Here is a 21,206-nt window from a genome sequence, read left to right as displayed (position 1 = left end):
CCGAGAGTAGCAGGAACACAGAGTGTAATCTGTGTGTGTGTCTGTGTGTGTCTGTGTGTGTCTGTGCGTGCATGTGTGTGTGTGTGTCGGTGTGCGTGCGTGCATGTGTGTGTGTGTGTAGGTGCATGTGTGTGTGTGTGCGTGTGTCTGTGTGCGTGTGTCTGTGTGTGTGTGTGCTGCAGTAGACACTTCCACTTCATCATTCGGCAGATTTGAGCTGTCTCCATAGCAACCAACCAGAGCTCAGGGTAGGATGCCCCTCTCATCACCACACACACACACAACCTCTCTCCGTGCATGTGCGTGTGTAGGTGTGCGTGTGTCTTCTTGTGGAGACCAGAACTCAGCTCAAGAATGGTAAAACCAGAATATTGGTTTTTTTGTTCTCACAAGTTCAAGTGCTTTTAGATTTGAGGTGGTTTTGGGTTAGGGTTAGTTTTAGGTTTAGGGTTGGGGTTAGGGTTAGGCACGTGGAGAAGCAGCCTGTGAGACGGTCTTTCTGAACACAAATGGACTTTCAGGTCTGACAATAGAGGCTCCCATCTGGAATGAGAGATAGAGGGAGGAGAAGGAGAGAGGAGGGGGTGCGCTGATCACACAAACATTCTCTGTCTCTTTCTCTATGTCTCTCTGTCTCTCTCTCTCTGTCTCTCTGTCTGTCTGTCTCTCGTCTCTCTGTCTGTCTCTCTTTCTGTCTCTCTTTCTGTCTGAGTTGATTAAGGGGATTCCAGATACAGTATATCAATCATTTAAAAATACTATTTGAAACCTGGATATTTATTTGGATGAAAGGGGTTCTTAATGGAACCTTAGTTTGACAAAGAACCCTTTTGGAACCCTTTCTTCAGAAACCCTCTCTTCTCTTGGTTCTGGGTAGAACCTCAGTACTTCCATAAAAACGTTTCTGGAACCGTCATGTGTGAGTGTGGAGGAGGAGCAGTGTTGAAGACTGAGGGTGATAACCAGGACGACCAGGCTAGACCCTGGGCTGGTTTGTTTACATGACAAAGAGGAGGATGATAATTAGATTAACGACCTCTGATGCCCTCGTTAGCACAACTACAGCCCTTGATTATAATCTTGAGGTTAATGAAGCACTCCTATCCACACACACACACACACACTCACATATACTTTTCTTAGAAGAGCTTGAGAATGTGCTCACTGATATAATTACACACATAACTCTCACAGACAGACACACAGGCCGTAGGACGGCACGTCACATGGCCGTAGGACGGCACGTCACATGGCCGTAGGACGACACGTCACATGGCTCAGGAAGTGAAATATGACTTTAATGAGACTGAACACTAGTATTAGGCTCCGGTTTGGGAGTCGGGCTATTACTCAGAGGGTTGCCGGTTAGATTCCCGGCCGTGCGAAATTATGTTGTGTCCTTGGGTAAAGCATTTCACCCTGCTTGCCTCGGGGGGGGGGGGGGGGAATGTCCCTGTACTTACTGTAAGTTGCTCTGGATAAGAGCGTCTGCTAAATGACTAAATGTAAATGTATCAGCGCACTGTTTTCAAATAAGAACTGAAAGTGTTGATCCACTCTGATATGAATCACGCCTTTGTGTGTGTGTGTGTGTGTGTGTGTTGAGCCAGTATGAACTGTTTGGTCTCTTTGTTTATGAAGCGGGGCCTTCCTGCCCTCTGATGTGCGTGTGCAGCTCTGGACATGAATAGAGCTCTGTGTGGTGACACACATTTGAATGTTGAATCTATCTAATCAGTGTGGTTAAGATGATGATGTTGCAGATCCCAGAATGTTGGTGTAAACTCTCCTGTTCTCTCTTTCTTATAATTTCTCCTCTCTTCTAAAGAGAAGGGGGAGAGAAGAGAGATGTTTGGGGGACAAAAGGACAGGATGAGGAGCCCACGAAGAGGAGATCTGATAAGAAAAGATGATATGAAGGAAAGGAGAATGGAATGGAAAAGTCTTGTACCCCGACTTCTGTCCGGAGGAGGCGTGGCTGTGGACCAACGTCACTCATTGGTATAAAGGCTGCAGCTGTGGCGACGAGCTCGCGCTGTGAGAGCAGAGAGGACCGGTGCGCGCTCACACTCACACACACTCACACACTCCCCAAACAAAGAAGCACGCGAGGCAGAGCATCTCCCCCTCCGAGCGAGCTCCGAACCCCGCACTGTCCAGACGCAACCGACCCGGTCCAGGCCCGAACGTCATCATGTCTTCTAACGGCGCTAGTAACGGAACCAGCGACATGCTACAGATCCAGTTCGGTCTGATTAACTGCGGTAATAAATATTTAACTGCTGAAACGTTCGGCTTCAAAATCAATGCCTCGGCCACGAGCCTGAAGAAGAAGCAGATCTGGACGCTGGAACAATCCGGAGACGAAGCGAACGGGAATGTGTTCTGTCTGAAGTCTCACCTGGGCCGGTACATCGCAGCCGACAAAGATGGCAATGTGACCGGGGACAGCGAGACCCCCGGTACGGAATGCCGGTTTATCATCACCGCTCATGATGACGGCCGGTGGTCGCTGCAATCTGAGCAGCACGGGCGCTACCTGGGCGGTACCGAGGACCGGATCATCTGTTTTGCCCAAACCGCGTCAGTGGCCGAGAAATGGAGCGTGCACATCGCCATGCACCCGCAAGTCAACATCTTCAGCATCACGCGCAAACGTTACGCGCACCTGAGTTCGAAGGTGGATGAGATTGCGATTGACCGGGACGTCCCGTGGGGAGTTGATTCGCTGATCACTCTCGTGTTCCGGGACCAGAGGTATCACCTTCAGACCTCTGACAACCGGTTCCTGAAGAACGACGGCAGCCTGGCCGTTAAATCGGACAAGACCACGGGCTACACACTGGAGTTCCGCTCAGGGAAGGTGGTTTTCAGAGACTGCAATGGCAAGTACCTCGCGCCCTCCGGTCCGTCCGGTACCATGAAATCTGGCAAGAGCGCGCGCGTTGGGAAGGACGAGCTGTTCGTGCTCGAGCAGAGCCACCCGCAGGTCGTCCTCACCGCGGGAAACGAGAGGAACGTCTCCACCCGGCAAGGTATGTGTGGGGCGCTAGAGCACATTACAGGGAGCTTAATCTGTTTTAGAGTTTGGTCACCAACTGTGGAACTGGCACAGTTTGTGTGTGTGTGTGGTGGACCATAGCCTCCAGCACTGGATGGGTTAAAATCATGGAATGTCAGACCCCCCCCCCCCCCTCCATACAGCCCACACACTCTGAGGGGGAACACACAACAAAGAACACACACAAAACATTCTAGAATACTGTACACACATGGATGATTCTAGAATACACATGGATGAATCAGTTATGATTGAATGCATGTGTCGATGCTCTGTGTGTGTATCTAAGCATCTGAATGTGTGATCAGAGATGCTTCCCCAGACTGGTCTTCAGAGACAGACATCCATCACCCACCCTCCCTCCCAGGTTCCTGGAGGAGAGGGGTGAGGAGAGAGGGTGAGGGAGAGGAGGAGAGAGGGAGAGGAGGAGAAGGGGTGAGGGAGAGGTGAGGGTTAGGGTTAGTGATTCTGCAGCATTGAGAGGCAGCAAGTGGTGTCTGTAGTGGAGAAGACCGTTGTGAAGGATCTAGCCTCCATAGTGACAGTGGTGATGGTGAAGATGGTGATGAAGATGCTTCCACGGTCTGTGGGCTGCAGGTCTGTGGGGTGCAGGTCTGTGGGCTGCAGGTCTGTGGACTGCAGGTCTGTGGACTGCAGGTCTGTGGACTGCAGGTCTGTGGGCTGCAGGTCTGTGGGCTGCACACCCACAGCAGAGCTCATATGTTATCTTAATCTCTGTAATCTGGCAGTGTGCAGCACTCTGTGTGTCAAAGATCATGTTTGGACCGAATGTCTGAGGTTAATATGGAGTTGTGGGGGGGTTGAGGGTGGGGGGGTGGAGGTGTGTGGTGGTTGTGGGGGGGTTGAGGGTGGGGGGGTGGGGGTGTGTGGTGGTTGTGGGGGGGTTGAGGGTGGGGGTGTGTGGTGGTTGTGGGGGGGTTGAGGGTGGGGGTGTGTGGTGGTTGTGGGGGGGTTGAGGGTGGGGGGGTGGGGGTGTGTGGTGTTTGTGGGGGGGTTGAGGGTGGGGGTGTGTGGTGGTTCAGACTGGTCTCCGTCCGGGAGGTCTGTAGAAGCAGATCTGAGGGGGCAACAGACTCCACCACAACACAGGGTCCGTCTGGGCTGATGGAAGAGGGTGTAGCTCCAGATGCAGGCGGTGTTACAGGCCTCTCTGGCTCGTGCTGTGTGGCAGGGCTGGATGACCCCAGAACCACTCAGTGATTCTGCTGCACCAGAACCAGTCCCCCAGGGCACACTGATCCAGCAGAACCAACTGGACACTGACTTGACACTGATGTGACCTGTGCTTCTGGGTAATTTCAGAACACATGTATGCACTGCTAGTAGAGCTTCCACAGAGAGATTGAGGATGGAATCAGAAGACTGATGAATGAGATCTTCCTGGGCTGCTTCTGTGTGTAGCTAACCTCCTGCAGGTTCCCATGTCTGCTGAGCTGGGCTTCTAAAGCTCTCCGGGCTCTGTCCTCCATTTTGTGTCCTGCTGGGATTTAGCTCTGACACCCTCCCTGTCTGCCACACACACACACACACACACACACACACACACACACACACACACACACACACACACACACACACACACACACACGTCCCTGACCTTGGCTGTGGATGTTAGTCCCTGCCAGACTCAGGTGATGATTTCTCCTCCCCACAACACTGTTATATCTGCTAACATTTGGCCTTGGTTGTGTGTGTGAGTGTCAGCGTTTGGACCTTGGCCAGGGCAGGCCGCCAGGATCACCTTCCCATCCTCCCTCCCCAGGAGGACTTCTGTTAGGGAGGGGAGGGAGAGGTGGAGGTGACCCCCCTGTACTCAGGATGTGTTGGGGGAGGGGGTGGTGGTGGGTGTGGGGCCTGATCATGTGTCTGAACCACTGCTGGGCCTGACTGTCCTGACCAGGAACGCCTGTCTGGGGAGGTAGCTATCACTGTCTCACTGCAACATCATAGTGGAGCATGTAGGAGTAAATTGCTATGGTGTGTGTGTTTGTCTCTAGTTAATTACTAACACACAGTGTGTGTTTAACTACATGCTCTTATGGTTCTTCCCTTTGGCACTTATTTTGGTTGTTCACAATGTGTGCTTCATGTTTTGGCTACTCGCAATGTTTTGTGGCTATCTCGTTATGATCAGTGACCTATGCACTTTGTATAGCTCTCTCTTGGAAGTCGCTTTGGATAAAAGCGTCTGCTAAATGAATAAATGTAAATGTAAATGTGTGTGTGTGTGTGTGTGGTATAAGCAGAACAAAGCATGGGCTGGCTCTGTGTGTCCCAGCTGGGCTCCTCCTCACCCAGCCTGCCAAACAATAGAGGCCTCACACACACCCGTACCCGCCCTAACTGCTCACCCTCTCACTGGGTCAACACTGCTGTGGCCCTCCGGGTGTGGAGTCACATTAGTCTGTCCTGGGTTTGTGTGTCATGTCTGTGAGAGGGCTGGAGACAGACTACCCTCTCTGTGAGAGGGCTGGAGGCAGACTACTGTAATGGTGGAAATTCAAGCGGCACTGTGTAGATCTGAGTAGTCAAGAGATGTGGGTTTATTACAATTTATTTTGCTTATACAGATCATGATTTAACAAAGTACTTTGTGATCAGTCATAACGAAGGAGGTGCTAGCCACAGGTCGTTCGCCAGAGTGATCCAGAACAACCCTAAAACCCTGCCTTATATAAACTTTAGATCAAATGGTTTTTCTGAACTCTGTGATTGGTCAGCACTGCTCAGTGACAGTTAAGACAATATAACCCCCCAGGTCAAGTGACCAAAGTCTTTTGATGTCACGGCTCTTTCTCTAAATGAGGACAGTAAAGATACCTTTAATGAAACACAAACAGGACACAGGACACAATCTCGTCGGCCAAAAGGTCAGGGCTGCTAGATCAACTGACCCATCTCCCTTTAGGCCACAGAACTCAAACATCCCCCAACCTCCGTGCCCCTAGCTTCTCAATCAGGCATCATAACCCAACACCATAAATACCTTAAGACCAACTGCAACATCCATTTGTTTAAACACAACCTCAGTCTATTAAAAATACATTCTTAGTAACTATATCAAAAAATGCCATCACATTCCTTACTTTTTCTTTTTAAACAACAAAGGCATACAAAAGCATAAGCATACAAAAATATAAAACATCCATACAGATATGGAGGCAAGAAAATAAAGTAATCCCCTTTAATCAAACATAACCCCAAAAATAACAAGAGAATTACATATCACTCACAGTAGCCTCTTCATCCTTAAATGGTGGAACCCAGTCAGAATCCTCTAAGGGACTATAGTTCATCATTTGAACAGCAAATGATTTAGCCATTGTCTTTTCCACAATCTTCCTTACACAGGGAAACAGACAACAAGCCAAAAACAATAGTATCAACAAAATGACACCTATTCCACACAAAACAGACAGAAGAACTGCCTTCCATTTACCAAACATTTCCCAAGACAAAACCCACTGCACCCCGTATACCACAAAGTCCAGGTTGTCGGAACTGATGCCATGGTCGTGCATCCGTAGTGGCCATCTTCAGTTGAATGTAGGCAAACTTCTGTCAGGCGGTGTAGTCTAGTCGAATCGATTGCAAACGACGATCAAATTGCTCAGGGCAACTTTCAACGACACTGCAGTTTGCGCACAGCTCGGAAATTTCCTTGGTACTACGCAGAACGCGTATCCAATGCTTCCGTCTCCAGACAAGGTGCACGCTTGCAATGGTTAGCGTGTATCCACGTTGCTCTCCCCTCGATCTTAACCGCCGGATTAGTCGTCAGGAGAATCTGGTATGGCCCCGTCCACCTTGGGTTTTACCAGGCGTTTCAGGTCCTTCACCACGATCCAGTCATCTGGTATCAAATCATGCAGCGGTCCAGTCATAGGAATAGGCTCCTTCACCTGCCTGTGAATCTCACACAAAATAGACTCCAAAAAGGTTGCACAGTGATAAACAAGCACATTCTCACAGAGGTCAGTTAAAGGTAACTGACTTCTTGTCGTCTGACTTAGTCTTCAAAGTTCTGTTCTCTCATTCAACTGAAGTGATTAACACAATGTTGAATCCTATCAACACCAAAATAACTTCCTTAAACAAGTGTGACCCATTATCATTACACAACCTCAAAGAAAAATCCCATCGAAGAATAATTCAAATTAACAAAAGCTTGATCACTGAGCCCCTGAGAAGTCTAAAACTTCTTCCCATCAACAATCATTAAACAGTATCACTTCTCCAAAAATTGAACTCTACAAAATCCATCTATCAATACCCAAATGGTTTCTCTAACCTTAACTGTGAAGCTTATCGTGTTTAAATTCCTTTTCTCATAATACTTGTCCCACATATGAAGTATTAACAAAATGACTATGCATCCATTACAAATCCTCTTGTATGCTAAAATAATGCATTCTTCTTGATATCACACAAACTGTAGAGGCATGATCTTTCCATGTGTTAACTTAGCAAAATCTCAAGATAAATGTTTTATGCAGACCATACAACCTCCATTTTTTATTTTCCAAAACGCATTTTCTTGTGGATTAGTCCAAGTTCGAATCTCCATTCCACCATTCCTTTCTCCATCTGTCCGCTGTATTCTGTAATTCTTATCAAATATACTCAAACAAAACAAAATTCTCACTCTGGGTTAAATACAGTCCAATATTTTCAACTCAGCAATATCATATCAAACCCTCACAATCCTATCACAAATCCAAACTACTGAAGCTAAATTCATAAAACCATAAAACCCCCATAGTCACTCTCTGTTTGGATCAGTCAGTCATCAGTCAGTCATAAATTCCTAAACGTCATCTCTTCCTCTCTAAGAAGCCTGCGCTTCCCTTAATGAACCTGTAACAAATGTTGTATCAAGGTCACACAACAATTTTCCTCAAGAGTCCTGTAAGCCCAAATTTGTCAAGTTAGGCTCATCCGGACATAGCAACATCATCTCATCACTTCCTGTAAACATATCAACATCAAAAACATATTCTAGTTAGTTCATCAATGCATTCAGGCAATCTAGAAACTGCTCCAGCTAGTATCAGCACTAGCATTTTCCCTGTGGAATAATCATAATTGTTAGAGTGAATTCCACATTTGCATACAGCAAGTTGTGTCCCAGATCAAACTAAGAAACTTTCTGTTTCCATACCTTTCCCAAAATCATATGTAACACCAATGATGTATTTAACTATCAGTAAATATTTTAACTCTTTTCCCTTTTATGAATTAACAAGCTTACACTGAAGCAACCAACCTTTGAACCAATTTGTATAAAATAAAACTATTTTTAGAAAACAGCCAAATTACGAATAACCTCAACTTTTAGTCTCTTATTATCTTTTCTTCAAAAACCTTTAGGAACAGTTCAAATGAATACCTTTAAATTTCAGATTCCCTTTTAATTTTTTTTCTGTATTTAAATTCACCAAATCAAATCTCTCTTTTTCCAAGACATGTAGAAAACCAGCATCACTACCCTAAACCAGAATTTAATCTGTATGATTCCAAAATAAAACATAGACCATAAAATGTTCTTAATGTAACCATTAGCCAAACATATACCCCATCTATATTTCTATATAGGTTAGATAGGTAGAACTTCATAACTTGCTTTGGCTGCAGTCCAGAACAAGCTACTTCGTTCCAACCATCACACCACAATTTATCAGACTTAATGAGTCTTCCCAAATTATTTCAAAACCAAAGTTATAATAACCCTCTTTATGAACCAATAGCATAATAAAACAACCTCATCACAGCCTAACTGTTTATCCCAAAACATTGTACCATGCCCTTAAGACAAAAGAAAATATAAACTCTCCCTTTTTCTTTTAAACCTTTAAATTCACAATTTAACATAAACCCGTAAAACAAAACCTTATTCTTTAACTCCTCAAAAGTTTTATCAAAGCATGTAATGTATACACCTTTGAATATTCCTATATTTACCAGCTATCTCAATTACTTTTTGTTAGTGAATCAACTCAAATAAACAATCGCGCATTTCAAAACTCGAATCAAACAAACAGCGCCCTCTGGAACAAAGCAAAAAAAAAACTCAACCTTTTTTCTCTTTTTTTTTCTTTTAAACAACACAGATGGTTGGCGTTTACCATCTATTCACTTAATTTTGCTAAAGTATAACTTTTCCAATCCAATTAGAACTAATTTATGAACCAGGGTCTAATTTCTGCATTTTTATGGATACCATCACACACCACAGATGTTCCGCTCGTAAATACAAGTCCTGGTCTGAAAGGCTTCTACCTCCCTGTTTGGCTAGGATTTAGAACAAATGTTAAATCATACATTCGTAAACCACCAAACTTCGAATTCATCTAAACGGACACATCTTTCACCATTAATACTCACATAATTATGCAGAATTACACCCTCTGGGATCACCTCAGTAAAACTCAACGTAACGGGACTTTTTTTTAGCCCCCACCTTTCCTCTGAATTTCTGAAACTCATTTAAAATGTCCTCAAACAAACAAAAACCTTGTTAGCAAATGTTTCAAAATACTCATCACGTAACATATTTCAAAAGTAACCAAATTAATATGTAAAATTCGCTCCAAATGTATCTATTTCTCTAAATTTGCGTCTTTGTAAATTTCTCAACTTCCATCTGCGCATGCGTCATGCGGTTACTCATCCTGGATCTCAAATATCAAGCTGCAATTCCTTTACTAGCCTGTACCCGCCTGTCGGTCTGTTAGTTTGTTAGCCAATGTCGTTGCCATAGTTGCAAATTCAACTTCCTGGACTCTCCTTTGTCTCGGGACAGAACAAAATGCACTTCCTCCACGTTTTCACCATTAGCCATTAACCAACAGTCACAGCCTGGATTTTCTTTTCAAGTCTATCAACCATTAGTACCATTTTAATTTCAACATAAAAATTAGGCTCCGAAATCTACATATGCACCTAATATCACTCGTCAGAGGACGACAGTTTACCCATGTATTAGCATTCTGGTTGGACAAAGCTTCAACTTCAAGTCCATTTAAATAGGTAAATATGAATACCACCAAACCCAACACATTTCAACAAATCATCTCAGCAGCAATAAACACACATATGTAGCACCTTTGCCCTTAACAACAAACGCAATTCGGTCTCTCGAACTAGTTCCCCTTGTATACACTTCAGTCCCTCGGACTGGCTCAATCTTTCTAATCACTTCTTCATAACCCTTTACATATTTCTTTAAACAACAGTAACATCTGTGAACTCCCACAAAATAAAAAATAAAACCATCGAACATTTCCAGACATAAACAAAAATATTCCTTAAACAACATAACATTTCCGTTTGAACACATAACTTTCTATAAAAGTTTCAATAACCCCGGGATTGTAATTCTTAAAATGAATACCGCTTTTATTGCCAAAACTGGCCTTTTACCAATTATCCTACCCAAACACTAAATTTCCAGCGCGTTATTCAATAACGAATCAAGCTCATAATATAGAAAATCGGTCTGTACATAATTTCCAAATCAAGAGTATGGCAACTCACAATATTTTCTTAAGTTCGACAAAGAAACAGAAACACACATCTGTTTTCCCAACCAATATACTTCTCAATTCAACGTCAAATTCTCAATAAAATGAGTGGTTTTGTATTTTTTTATTTTTTTTTTATTTTTATTTTTTTGCACTCGTGTGGGCACTGCACGCAGAATGAGCTTCACTGAAAGAATCAACTTCCGCTAGGCTCAAGCGCATGCGCCTCTTTTCAAGTGGTGAATTCAGTCAAAGAATTAACATTAGCATTTTCAAAACAGAATGTCTCCGTCTTCAAAAACAAATGCCTTCTGGCGGTAATCAGACCGATGTAAAGTCTAACAACAAATATATAACGGTTAACACAGAGTTGTAAAACAATATAACAAGTCAATCGTCTCTCCTCTACCAACAGTGTCATAACCGATAAACATTGTACGTCACCAGTTCGGAACTCAACTTCCGGACACAAACCCCTCTGATTTGAGAGTTCGCTCACAATTTCCAAAAAAAACTTTCAACAGTGATGACACATCTCCGGACATTCACGTACATTTTGCTCAAATTCCCACAGTTAAAGCACGCATTTTGGATTGACCATACCTAGCAATTCGTGTTGGCCTACATGTTTTCAACAGCATGTCAACACGCTCTGCATCAGCTTTGACCATAGCCCACAACACGCTTATTCCAAACACAACAGGGACTCAAACCCTTTGTTCCGGAGAGGACTTTAACCTTTCCTTCTTGGAAACACAATGGCAATTGCAAGTCAAGGCACAAGCTTCAATCTTTGCGGGAATCCAAAGCAAATCTATAAAAAACATTCCAGGATCCTACTTTCTTGACTTTTCCTAGATATAACCGGCTGTCAGAAGAAATGGCAAATGTCTGACCTCTTCGTATTCTGTTCTCGCATTCCCGCAAACCCTCATGCGCCCGCGCATCCTGCCGCAACACCCCTGGCTGCGGATGAGGCGAAATTTGTTTGCGGAACAGCCAGAAAATCTCAATCGTGAATCTGTGGGGAAATAGATGAAAAATTCCCCACACTATTCTGTCCTAATATTTATTTATCCCTCTACCTATCTCCATCCAATCAGAAAAAAAGCTCTCCAATCAGGCTAAAATATATTCTTTTCTCCACTTCAAAAAAAATCGTGTAGCTATTTCTCTCCACGAACCCATTTCGCAATACAATAAGGTCCTTAAAACAAAACGACTCCACACTCGAAAATCCACATTTATCAATCCATATTTGCATTTGCAATAAACTATCGTTACCATACTTTTTCTTCATGTAATTGATGTTTGGACAGGTCAATTCTGCCTCCAGACCATTCATTTTCAGAATTACAATCCATAAACGATAACCAACGACGGAAAATAAAGACACAATTACTCCTTTTCGTTTCTAAAAACAATTAAATTCCGACTTCCCAACTTTCAATGAAAATAACTGCACAATCATAAATTACAAATATTCAAACCGAAAAAATAATTTAAATTTCAAAAAATAATTTAAATTTTGATTTTTGTAATTTGTATATAGCTTGAATAATAGACACCATTAGTTACTCATACTACTTTTAACCTCAAAAAACATAACTTGTAATTAAAACAAAAAATGAACACGCGTGTTGCAGACTTAAAACCTCTACTTTGAAATTTCACAGGCCTATACTTCCTAACCTTTTTCTTTTCTTTGTTCTCCACCTTCAGGGACTCAAACCCTTTGTAAACACTCACTCACACAGCTGATTTCCTCACAAGTATACTTTTCTCTCGGGACTTAGAATCACGTTTAGGCCGTTAATAAATAAGAACTGCACCAATGCCAATACAATTTCTCAAACTATCACTAACCCAACATATTCTAATCCTTAGGGTCTCAAAAAGACACATAACACGATATAACATGTGAATTTATCTCCCTCTATGTGTTTGTTCGTCAACAACACTACCTCTGTGTGTGTCCGTCGACACACTTCTGCAGACATTTTTTTTTACGACTTTCACGTAAAAGGTAGGTTCAACAACCTTACCTTATTAATTCGTACGACTTTACACGTACAGGACAGTTTTACCTCTGCCCAATTACTTACTTAACCGAATTATTGACAATAGCCTAAAAACACACATTTAGACAATTCAATATCACACAGTAACCAAAAGAATATCTCACCGGTTCTTTTGAAGACCCCGCGTCAGCCACAAAACGTCCAACGGGCGCCCCCCCTGGCCCTGCTGTCTCACGCATGGCGGAAGGAAAGGCGGCTTTTTGCCGGAAGATCAATTCGCCGAGGGGAGCCGCCTGCTGAACGCCGTAGACCAACGAGGATCCCCGTACTGGCCACCAAGTGTAATGGTGGAAATTCAAGCGGCACTGTGTAGATCTGAGTAGTCAAGAGATGTGGGTTTATTACAATTTATTTTGCTTATACAGATCATGATTTAACAAAGTACTTTGTGATCAGTCATAACGAAGGAGGTGCTAGCCACAGGTCGTTCGCCAGAGTGATCCAGAACAACCCTAAAACCCTGCCTTATATAAACTTTAGATCAAATGGTTTTTCTGAACTCTGTGATTGGTCAGCACTGCTCAGTGACAGTTAAGACAATATAACCCCCCAGGTCAAGTGACCAAAGTCTTTTGATGTCACGGCTCTTTCTCTAAATGAGGACAGTAAAGATACCCTTAATGAAACACAAACAGGACACAGGACACAATCTCGTCGGCCAAAAGGTCAGGGCTGCTAGATCAACTGACCCATCTCCCTTTAGGCCACAGAACTCAAACATCCCCCAACCTCCGTGCCCCTAGCTTCTCAATCAGGCATCATAACCCAACACCATAAATACCTTAAGACCAACTGCAACATCCATTTGTTTAAACACAACCTCAGTCTATTAAAAATACATTCTTAGTAACTATATCAAAAAATGCCATCACACTACCCTCTCTGTGAGAGGGCTGCAGACAGACTACCCTCTCTGTGAGAGGGCTGGAGACAGACTACCCAAGGCATGAAAGAGCAGTGGATGACAAGGTCTTTGTATCTATGGTTGCCGTGTGTGTGTGTCTATGGTTGCTGTGTGTTTGTCTGTGCATCCAGTACTATAATAAGCAAATGGACCAAACAAACAGTCTCTCAGAAGCGCTCAAATATTTAACATTTTGCAAATTAAACCACTAGGACACTGTTCCATGGTGAGCGATGCAAAGTATGCAAGGTATCAGCTCGCTGGTTTATTTTCCGACAGTGAAATTTGCTGGTGCTCGTCCCACTAGTTTGGTACGGCAACGTGTTTGTTTTAGTCAGACATGAGTTATAGCAAGTCAGACTGGAAACCCTTCCTTCTCTTCTTTCACTCTATACTCCTCTCCCTCCCTCCCTTTATTCATCCCCTCTTCTCCAAGAGCACCCTTGCAGCCATGTGGTTCTCATCTTGGTCACTTTTTTTTCCTGCTCCATCATCTGTGTGTGTTTGTGTGTGTGTGTGTGTGTGTCCCTGCATATTTCAGTGGAAACTCAATCTGTCCTTGGAGACCAGACGTGGTTAGTAGGAACAGCAGAGAGGGAGGTGAGGAACAGCAGAGAGGGAAGTGAGGAACAGCAGAGAGGGAGGTGAGGAACAGCAGAGAGGGAGGTGAGGAACAGCAGAGAGGGAGGTGAGGAACAGCAGAGAGGGAGGTGAGGAACAGCAGAGAGGGAGGTGAGGAACAGCAGAGAGGGAGGTGAGGAACAGCAGAGAGGGAGGTGAGGAACAGCAGAGAGGGAGGTGAGGAACAGCAGAGAGGGAGGTGAGGAACAGCAGAGAGGGAGGAGGGAGGTGAGGAACAGCAGAGAGGGAGGAGGGAGGTGAGGAACAGCAGAGAGGGAGGTGAGGAACAGCAGAGAGGGAGGTGAGGAACAGCAGAGAGGGAGGTGAGGAACAGCAGAGAGGGAGGTGGGGAACAGCAGAGAGGGAGGTGGGGAACAGCAGAGAGGGAGGTGGGGAACAGCAGAGAGGGAGGTGAGGAACAGCAGAGAGGGAGGAGGGAGGTGAGGAACAGCAGAGAGGGAGGTGAGGAACAGCAGAGAGGGAGGTGAGGAACAGCAGAGAGGGAGGTGAGGAACAGCAGAGAGCGAGGAGGGAGGTGAGGAACAGCAGAGAGGGAGGTGGGGAACAGCAGAGAGGGAGGTGGGGAACAGCAGAGAGGGAGGAGGGAGGTGAGGAACAGCAGAGAGGGAGGTGGGGAACAGCAGAGAGGGAGGTGGGGAACAGCAGAGAGGGAGGTGGGGAACAGCAGAGAGGGAGGTGGGGAACAGCAGAGAGGGAGGTGAGGAACAGCAGAGAGTGAGGTGAGGAACATGAGCTGGTCGTTCTGATGGGACGTGTCAGGTGACCTTTCTTCTGCCTGGACGGGCGGAACCTCAGCCTGGCATCGCCATGGTAACAGTCAGCTGTGTCATTAAGGGTAAAACCCGCTTAGGAAAAAACGCTCGACGATGGATCCATTTGTGTGTCTGTGTTGGTCACTGAAAGAGCCCCCTCAGCCAGAGAAAAGAGAGGGGGGGAGAGAGACAGAGAAAGAGAGAGAGAGAGACAGAAAGAGGGGGAGACGGAAAAAGGGAGAGAGGGAGAGAGAGACAGAAAGAGGGAGAGAGAGAAGGAGACAGGGAGAAAGAGACTGGAAGAGTGCAGTGTAGGCGTGAGGAGGAAGAGGAGGAGGAGGTGGAGGAAGGCAGTTTGATGATCATAACTAAAATGTTCCATATTCATTGTTCCTGCCCTCCTCTGAGCTGTCTCACTCTGTTACAGCCAGCATTGTACTGGAGCACCAACGGACTGTGTGTGTATGTGCGCGTGCGTTGTGTGCGCTGTAGATGATTCCTGTTTGACTGGTGGCTTCTGTGTGTGCTTAATGATCTCTGTCTCTCTTTAACGCAGATGCATGCGGTCTGTCACTCCAAACACATGTGGGCACAGTACACACACACACACACAGTACACACACACTTTCAACACATACACAGACGTACACATACACTCACGCAACCACCCCCCCCCCCCCCCCCCCCCCACCACACACACACACACACACACACACACTGACAGCAGCTGCTTCCTTCCAGAGGTCTGTTGGGTCTCTTTGACTACCCATAATTCAGTGGGGGATTTACCACCCAAACTGGGGTTAGGGGCTTGTGTGTGTATGTGTGTGTGTGTGTGTAGCCTTGGAAAATCCTCTGTAATCTGAGCCATCTGATGTTGCTCAGTTTGTGTGATCCTGACCAGAATAGCAGTGGGCGTCTATATATGTGTGCAGTTACGTGTGTGTGTGTGCGTGTGCATTTGTGAACTACATTTCTTGTCGTCACTGACCAGTTACAGATCTGTGGTTGATATTAAGATCATGTGTAATCCCTGTCCCCTTTGACCCTGCCCAGGTATGGACCTGTCAGCCAATCAGGATGAAGAGGGGGACCAGGAAGTGTTCCAGGTGGAGATGAGTCGTGAGAAGGGGAAGTGTGCTTTCCGAACGGCCGCTGGGAAATACTGGACTCTGATGGCTAATGGAGGCCTGCAGTGTACCGCATCCACCAAGTAAGACTCACACACACACATGCACACGCACACACACAGTCCGTTCCCAGGCTCGCCACACCTATCCTCACATTCTGTCCTGGGGGGGGGGGGGGGGGGGGGGGTGCTAGGGCAGGGGTCCTGAGGCTTGGGCAGGGGTCCTGAGGCTTGGGCAGGGGTCCTGAGGCTTGGGCAGGGGTCCTGAGGCTTGGGCAGGGGTCCTGAGGCTGGGGCAGGGGTCCTGAGGCTTGGGCAGGGGTCCTGAGGCTTGGGCAGGGGTCCTGAGGCTGGGGCAGGGGTCCTGAGGCTGGGGCAGGGGTCCTGAGGCTTGGGCAGGGGTCCTGAGGCTTGGGCAGGGGTCCTGAGGCTTGGGCATGGGTCCTGAGGCTGGGGCAGGGGTCCTGAGGCTTGGGCAGGGGTCCTGAGGCTTGGGCAGGGGTCCTGAGGCTGGGGCAGGGGTCCTGAGGCTGGGGCAGGGGTCCTGAGGCTTGGGCCTGTACCCAGTGAAACTGAGCTTCTGTGCAGGGAATTAACCTCTGACCCCTGACTGCTCCTCGGCCTGGCCTCCTCTCCAGCGCAGGTCTGGTAGGGGAGAGAGCCAGGGATGCCTGGTCTGGAGAACCAGAACCAGACCAGCGCAGGTCTGGGCTTGTCGCTGTGGTTACACACAACCTTTATATGTGTATGTTTGTGCCAACCCCCATGTCGTGGAATCAAGTTCTATTGTGTGTGTGTGTGTGTGTGTGTGTAGGTCCACTAACTGCTTCTTTGACATCGAGTGGCGTGGAAAGAAGCTGACTCTCTGCGCTGCTAACGGGAGATACGTCGCAGCCAAGAAGAACGGCCAGCTCGCCGCTACCATCGACTCTGCAGGTCAGTGTGTGTGTGTGTGTGTGTGTTTACTCATGCCTTTGTGTGTGTGTTTAATGACATCTTGCACTGTCATTAATGTGGACTAATGTTTTGTGTGTGTGGCGTCTACAGGTGAGTCAGAGGAGTTCCTGATGAAGTTGATCAACCGTCCAATCATAGTGCTTCGTGGAGAGCATGGCTTCATTGGTTGTAGGAAGGTTACAGGAACGTTGGACTCTAACCGTTCCTCCTACGACTACTTCACTCTGGAGTACAGAGATGGAGCTTACAGTCTGCAGGGTCAGTACACACACACACAGTCTGCAGGGTCAGTACACACACACACACACACACACACACAGTCTGCAGGGTCAGTACACACACACACACACACACACACACAGTCTGCAGGGTCAGTACACACACACACACACACACACACACACACACACAGTCTGCAGGGTCAGTACACACACACACACACACACAGTCTGCAGGGTCAGTACACACACACACACACACACACACAGTCTGCAGGGTCAGTACACACACACACACACACACACACACAGTCTGCAGGGTCAGTACACACACACACACACAGTCTGCAGGGTCAGTACACACACACACACACAGTCTGCAGGGTCAGTACACACACACACACACAGTCTGCAGGGTCAGTACACACACACACACACAGTCTGCAGGGTCAGTACACACACACACACACAGTCTGCAGGGTCAGTACACACACACACACACACACACACACACAGTCTGCAGGGTCAGTACACACACACACACACAGTCTGCAGGGTCAGTACACACACACACACACACACACACACACACACAGTCTGCAGGGTCAGTACACACACACACACACACACACACACAGTCTGCAGGGTCAGTACACACACACACACACACACACACACAAGCCTAGTGCCATTTATAAGCATAATTTCCTCCCATCACATTTGACACCACACACTCAAAAACATACACACATCCAAACACACATGCAGGCGAACACACACACACACACACACACAAATACGCCAGGCAACAAGAGTTACTCAGTGACTAAATTGCCCAATGATTACCTGGCCACTAACACCCTCCCCCCTCTCTCCCTCCCCCCTCTCTCCCTCCCCCCCTCTCTCCCTCTCCCCTCTCCCTCCTCCCTCCCCCCTCTCTCCCTCCCCCCTCTCTCCCTCCCCCCTCTCTGCCTCTCCCCTCTATCCCTCCCCCCTCTCTCCCTCTCTCCCTCTCCCCTCTCTCCCTCTCCCCTCTCTCCCTCTCCCCTCTCTCCCTCCCCCATCTCTCCCTCTCCCCTCTCTCCCCTCAGACTCCACTGGGAAGTACTGGATGGTGGGAAACGAGTCCTCAGTGGTGAGCAGCAGTGACACGCCCGTCGACTTCCTGTTTGAGTTTTGTGACTACAACAAGCTGGCATCCGCTCTGCGGAGGGGAAGTATCTCCGTGGCGACCACGCCGGCGTCCTCAAGGCCAACGCTGATGACCTGGAGACCGCCACGCTCTGGGAGTACTGAGCACGCTGTGACCACGACAACGCATGCTTCAGCACAACACTACCGCCCCCCCCCCCCCGCCCCATCTCCCTATCCTCCCTCCACCCATCCCCCTTTCCACCTTTACCTTTGTGAGGTCTGGTGAACTGCAGGGGACCGGGAGAGGGGAGGGGAGGGGGAGGGAGGCGGGTGGTGCTGGCATCTCCAGCCCTCCGTTGTCTCTCTCCCTCGCTCCTACTCTCCCCCTCTCCCTGTTCCCTCTCTCTTTTGAGTCGGTTATGGGTTGCCATAGTTACAGTGGGCCAGTACACTTTCCCTGCTCCAGTCCAACGGCTGCTCGATGTGTCACTCACCCCCCCAGCCGTTTGATTGGCCCCTACTCACTCATCTGCCCGAAAGCCCTCCCTTTCCTGAGCCTTATTTGAAGAGACCCCCTCCTCCCCCCTCCCCCCTCTCCTCCTCCCCCCCTCTCCCCTCTCCTCCTCCCCCCTCTCCTCCTCCCCCCTCCCCCCTCTCCTTCTCCCCCCTCCCCCCTCTCCTCCTCCCCCCCAGACTCACTGCTCTCCTTCCATCCTGTTATTTTAGCGTTCTGTCTTCCCATCTCTGTCTGTCTCTTCCTGATTCCGGCTTGAGCAGCAAATGGTGGCAGTATTGATGGTGTATTTTACCTGGTGACGCCCTTCTATCTGGATTAAGTGTTTCTTTACAACATAGTCCAGTACAACTGTTTCTATCTGGTCTGGACTGGTTTGGTCTGGTTGTGGAGGAGCAGATTAGACTGGTCTGGTCTGGTTGTGTAGGAGCAGATTAGACTTGTCTGGTCTGGTTGTGTAGGAGCAGATTAGACTTGTCTGGTCTGGTTGTGTAGGAGCAGACTAGACTGGTCTGGTCTGGTGTGTCTGTATGTGGAGCTTCTGTCCTCTCTCTTTGATAACTGAAGTTACTGATGATGATGTCACCCAACCGGTTCAACCCCACAATGTAAAATACTCTAATGTAAGCAGTTGTGTCCTTCTCTTGCTGTGTTCCCATTGGTGGAGAGTGTGATATTCCAGACAGACAGGAAGTCTCTCTGTAACTGTCCCCCTCCAGGCTCCTAGCTGGGCTCCAGGGCACCTGGGCGTGGCATGGTGGGATATGTGATGTTGACTCCTCTCAACCCTTACTGGAAGAACCACACACACTATTTTGATGTTCTCTTAAGGCATAGCCATTATCATCAGCAGGTTTGGGTTAGACCGACTCATGATGGCTATCAACTGGTGTGAAACCGCAAACTGACTCTTAAAACAGCTTTTAATCCATGATCCAAAGCCCTCGTACTGTCATTCTCACTCTGGTGCTGCACTCACAGGAAGCAGAGCACAGCCGACATCTCACCGGTCAGTCAGCCAGGCCGGTCAGTCAGCCAGGCCGGTCAGTCAGCCAGGCCGTTCAGTCAGGCCGGTCTGAGGGTGTGAACCTCACCGCCCCAGCCCTGGAGAGACCTCTGTAACCAGACTGGCCCCAGCCCTGGAGAGACCTCTGTAACCAGACTGGCCCCAGCCCTGGAGAGACCTCTGTAACCAGACTGGCCCCAGCCCTGGAGAGACCTCTGTAACCAGACTGGCCTCAACAGACGAGTGGACAGCTAGAAATGAGAAGCTGTGGTGAGCGTCTGGTCCTGTCTGTCTCAGAGGTGCCTCTCCGCCACCAGCGCGTTCTCTTGGTCCTTAGCGGCGACCAGCCAACAGGTTTTCTCTGCTCTGTAGACAAACGTGTTCTCGTGGTTTCAGAAGCACCGGGGGTCGAGGGGGACTTGAGGTAGACAGCTGATTACATGTATTGATAAGCACACTTCAGGTTTGCGTGGCAGAACGCAGACTGTCTGGCCTTCGGTTCCTGGAACAAGGTGATTGGTCGAGACAGCCTAGTGTGGAAGGAAGCTGTGGTAATGACTGTGCCTTACTCTGAGTTAATGGGCAGTAAAGAAAAAACTAATAGAAAGAAAAATAAACTGATCACATCTTTGCTTTGTATAACTGGAACTTCCTTTTGTAATATTATTTTGTATAATTAATTTTTTGATATTGTGGTTAATCTTCCTCTTGTGCCATTGGTTTATCTGAATTCCAACGACCAATAAAACTGGGATTTGGAACACTGCCTGTGTGTGTGTGTGTTTAGGACTCGCTAGCTACAGGACACTGGGGTCTATTTGCCTTTGTCAGAAGTTATCAGGGGAATGTTTTTTTTTTACTACAGAACTGATATCTTACATATGATCAAACCACAAGCACGTCATTTTAGAATATTCAAATCCAAACTAAGCCCAAGAGGATAGATGTGGTGTTTAGTTCCCTAAATGCAAAAATATGTATATTTTCCCTTCCTAAGCAGCGCAGTTTAATGTGCTGTCCCAGTTACACACACGGAAACACAGTCTTTCCTGTAGCATGAATGGAGCCTTTGTGCTGAAGGGTTCTAGAGTAGGAAGAAGGCAACTCCTCCCCCCTCCTCCTCCCTCCTCCCCCCTCTTCCTCCCTCCTCCCCCCTCCTCCCCCCTCCTCCCCTCACCGTTTTGAGGGGTAATGTAATGACGGAACCTCTACAGTGGATCCTTAATTCATTTTCCCTGTCAGACGTGTATCCCAGAGGAACACC

At 47.3% G+C, this 21,206-nt stretch overlaps 1 protein-coding gene across 1 annotated transcript; it reads left to right on the top strand.

Moving 5' to 3' along the window:
• The first annotated feature begins 2,016 nt into the window (after positions 1–2,016).
• Positions 2,017–20,707, top strand: fscn1a (fascin actin-bundling protein 1a). Its single transcript, XM_062485499.1, is given in 6 exon segments — positions 2,017–3,035; positions 16,041–16,197; positions 16,928–17,049; positions 17,161–17,328; positions 18,380–18,481; positions 18,484–20,707. Coding segments are annotated over 6 exon segments (1,491 nt in total). The 5' UTR covers positions 2,017–2,194; the 3' UTR covers positions 18,585–20,707.
• Positions 20,708–21,206: the final 499 nt, after the last annotated feature.

Source organism: Osmerus eperlanus, chromosome 2 (assembly GCF_963692335.1).
Source record: "Osmerus eperlanus chromosome 2, fOsmEpe2.1, whole genome shotgun sequence".
Taxonomy (NCBI): domain Eukaryota; kingdom Metazoa; phylum Chordata; class Actinopteri; order Osmeriformes; family Osmeridae; genus Osmerus; species Osmerus eperlanus.
Note: the sequence above shows the minus strand (reverse complement) of the source record. Positions and strands in the feature narration are given on the sequence as shown.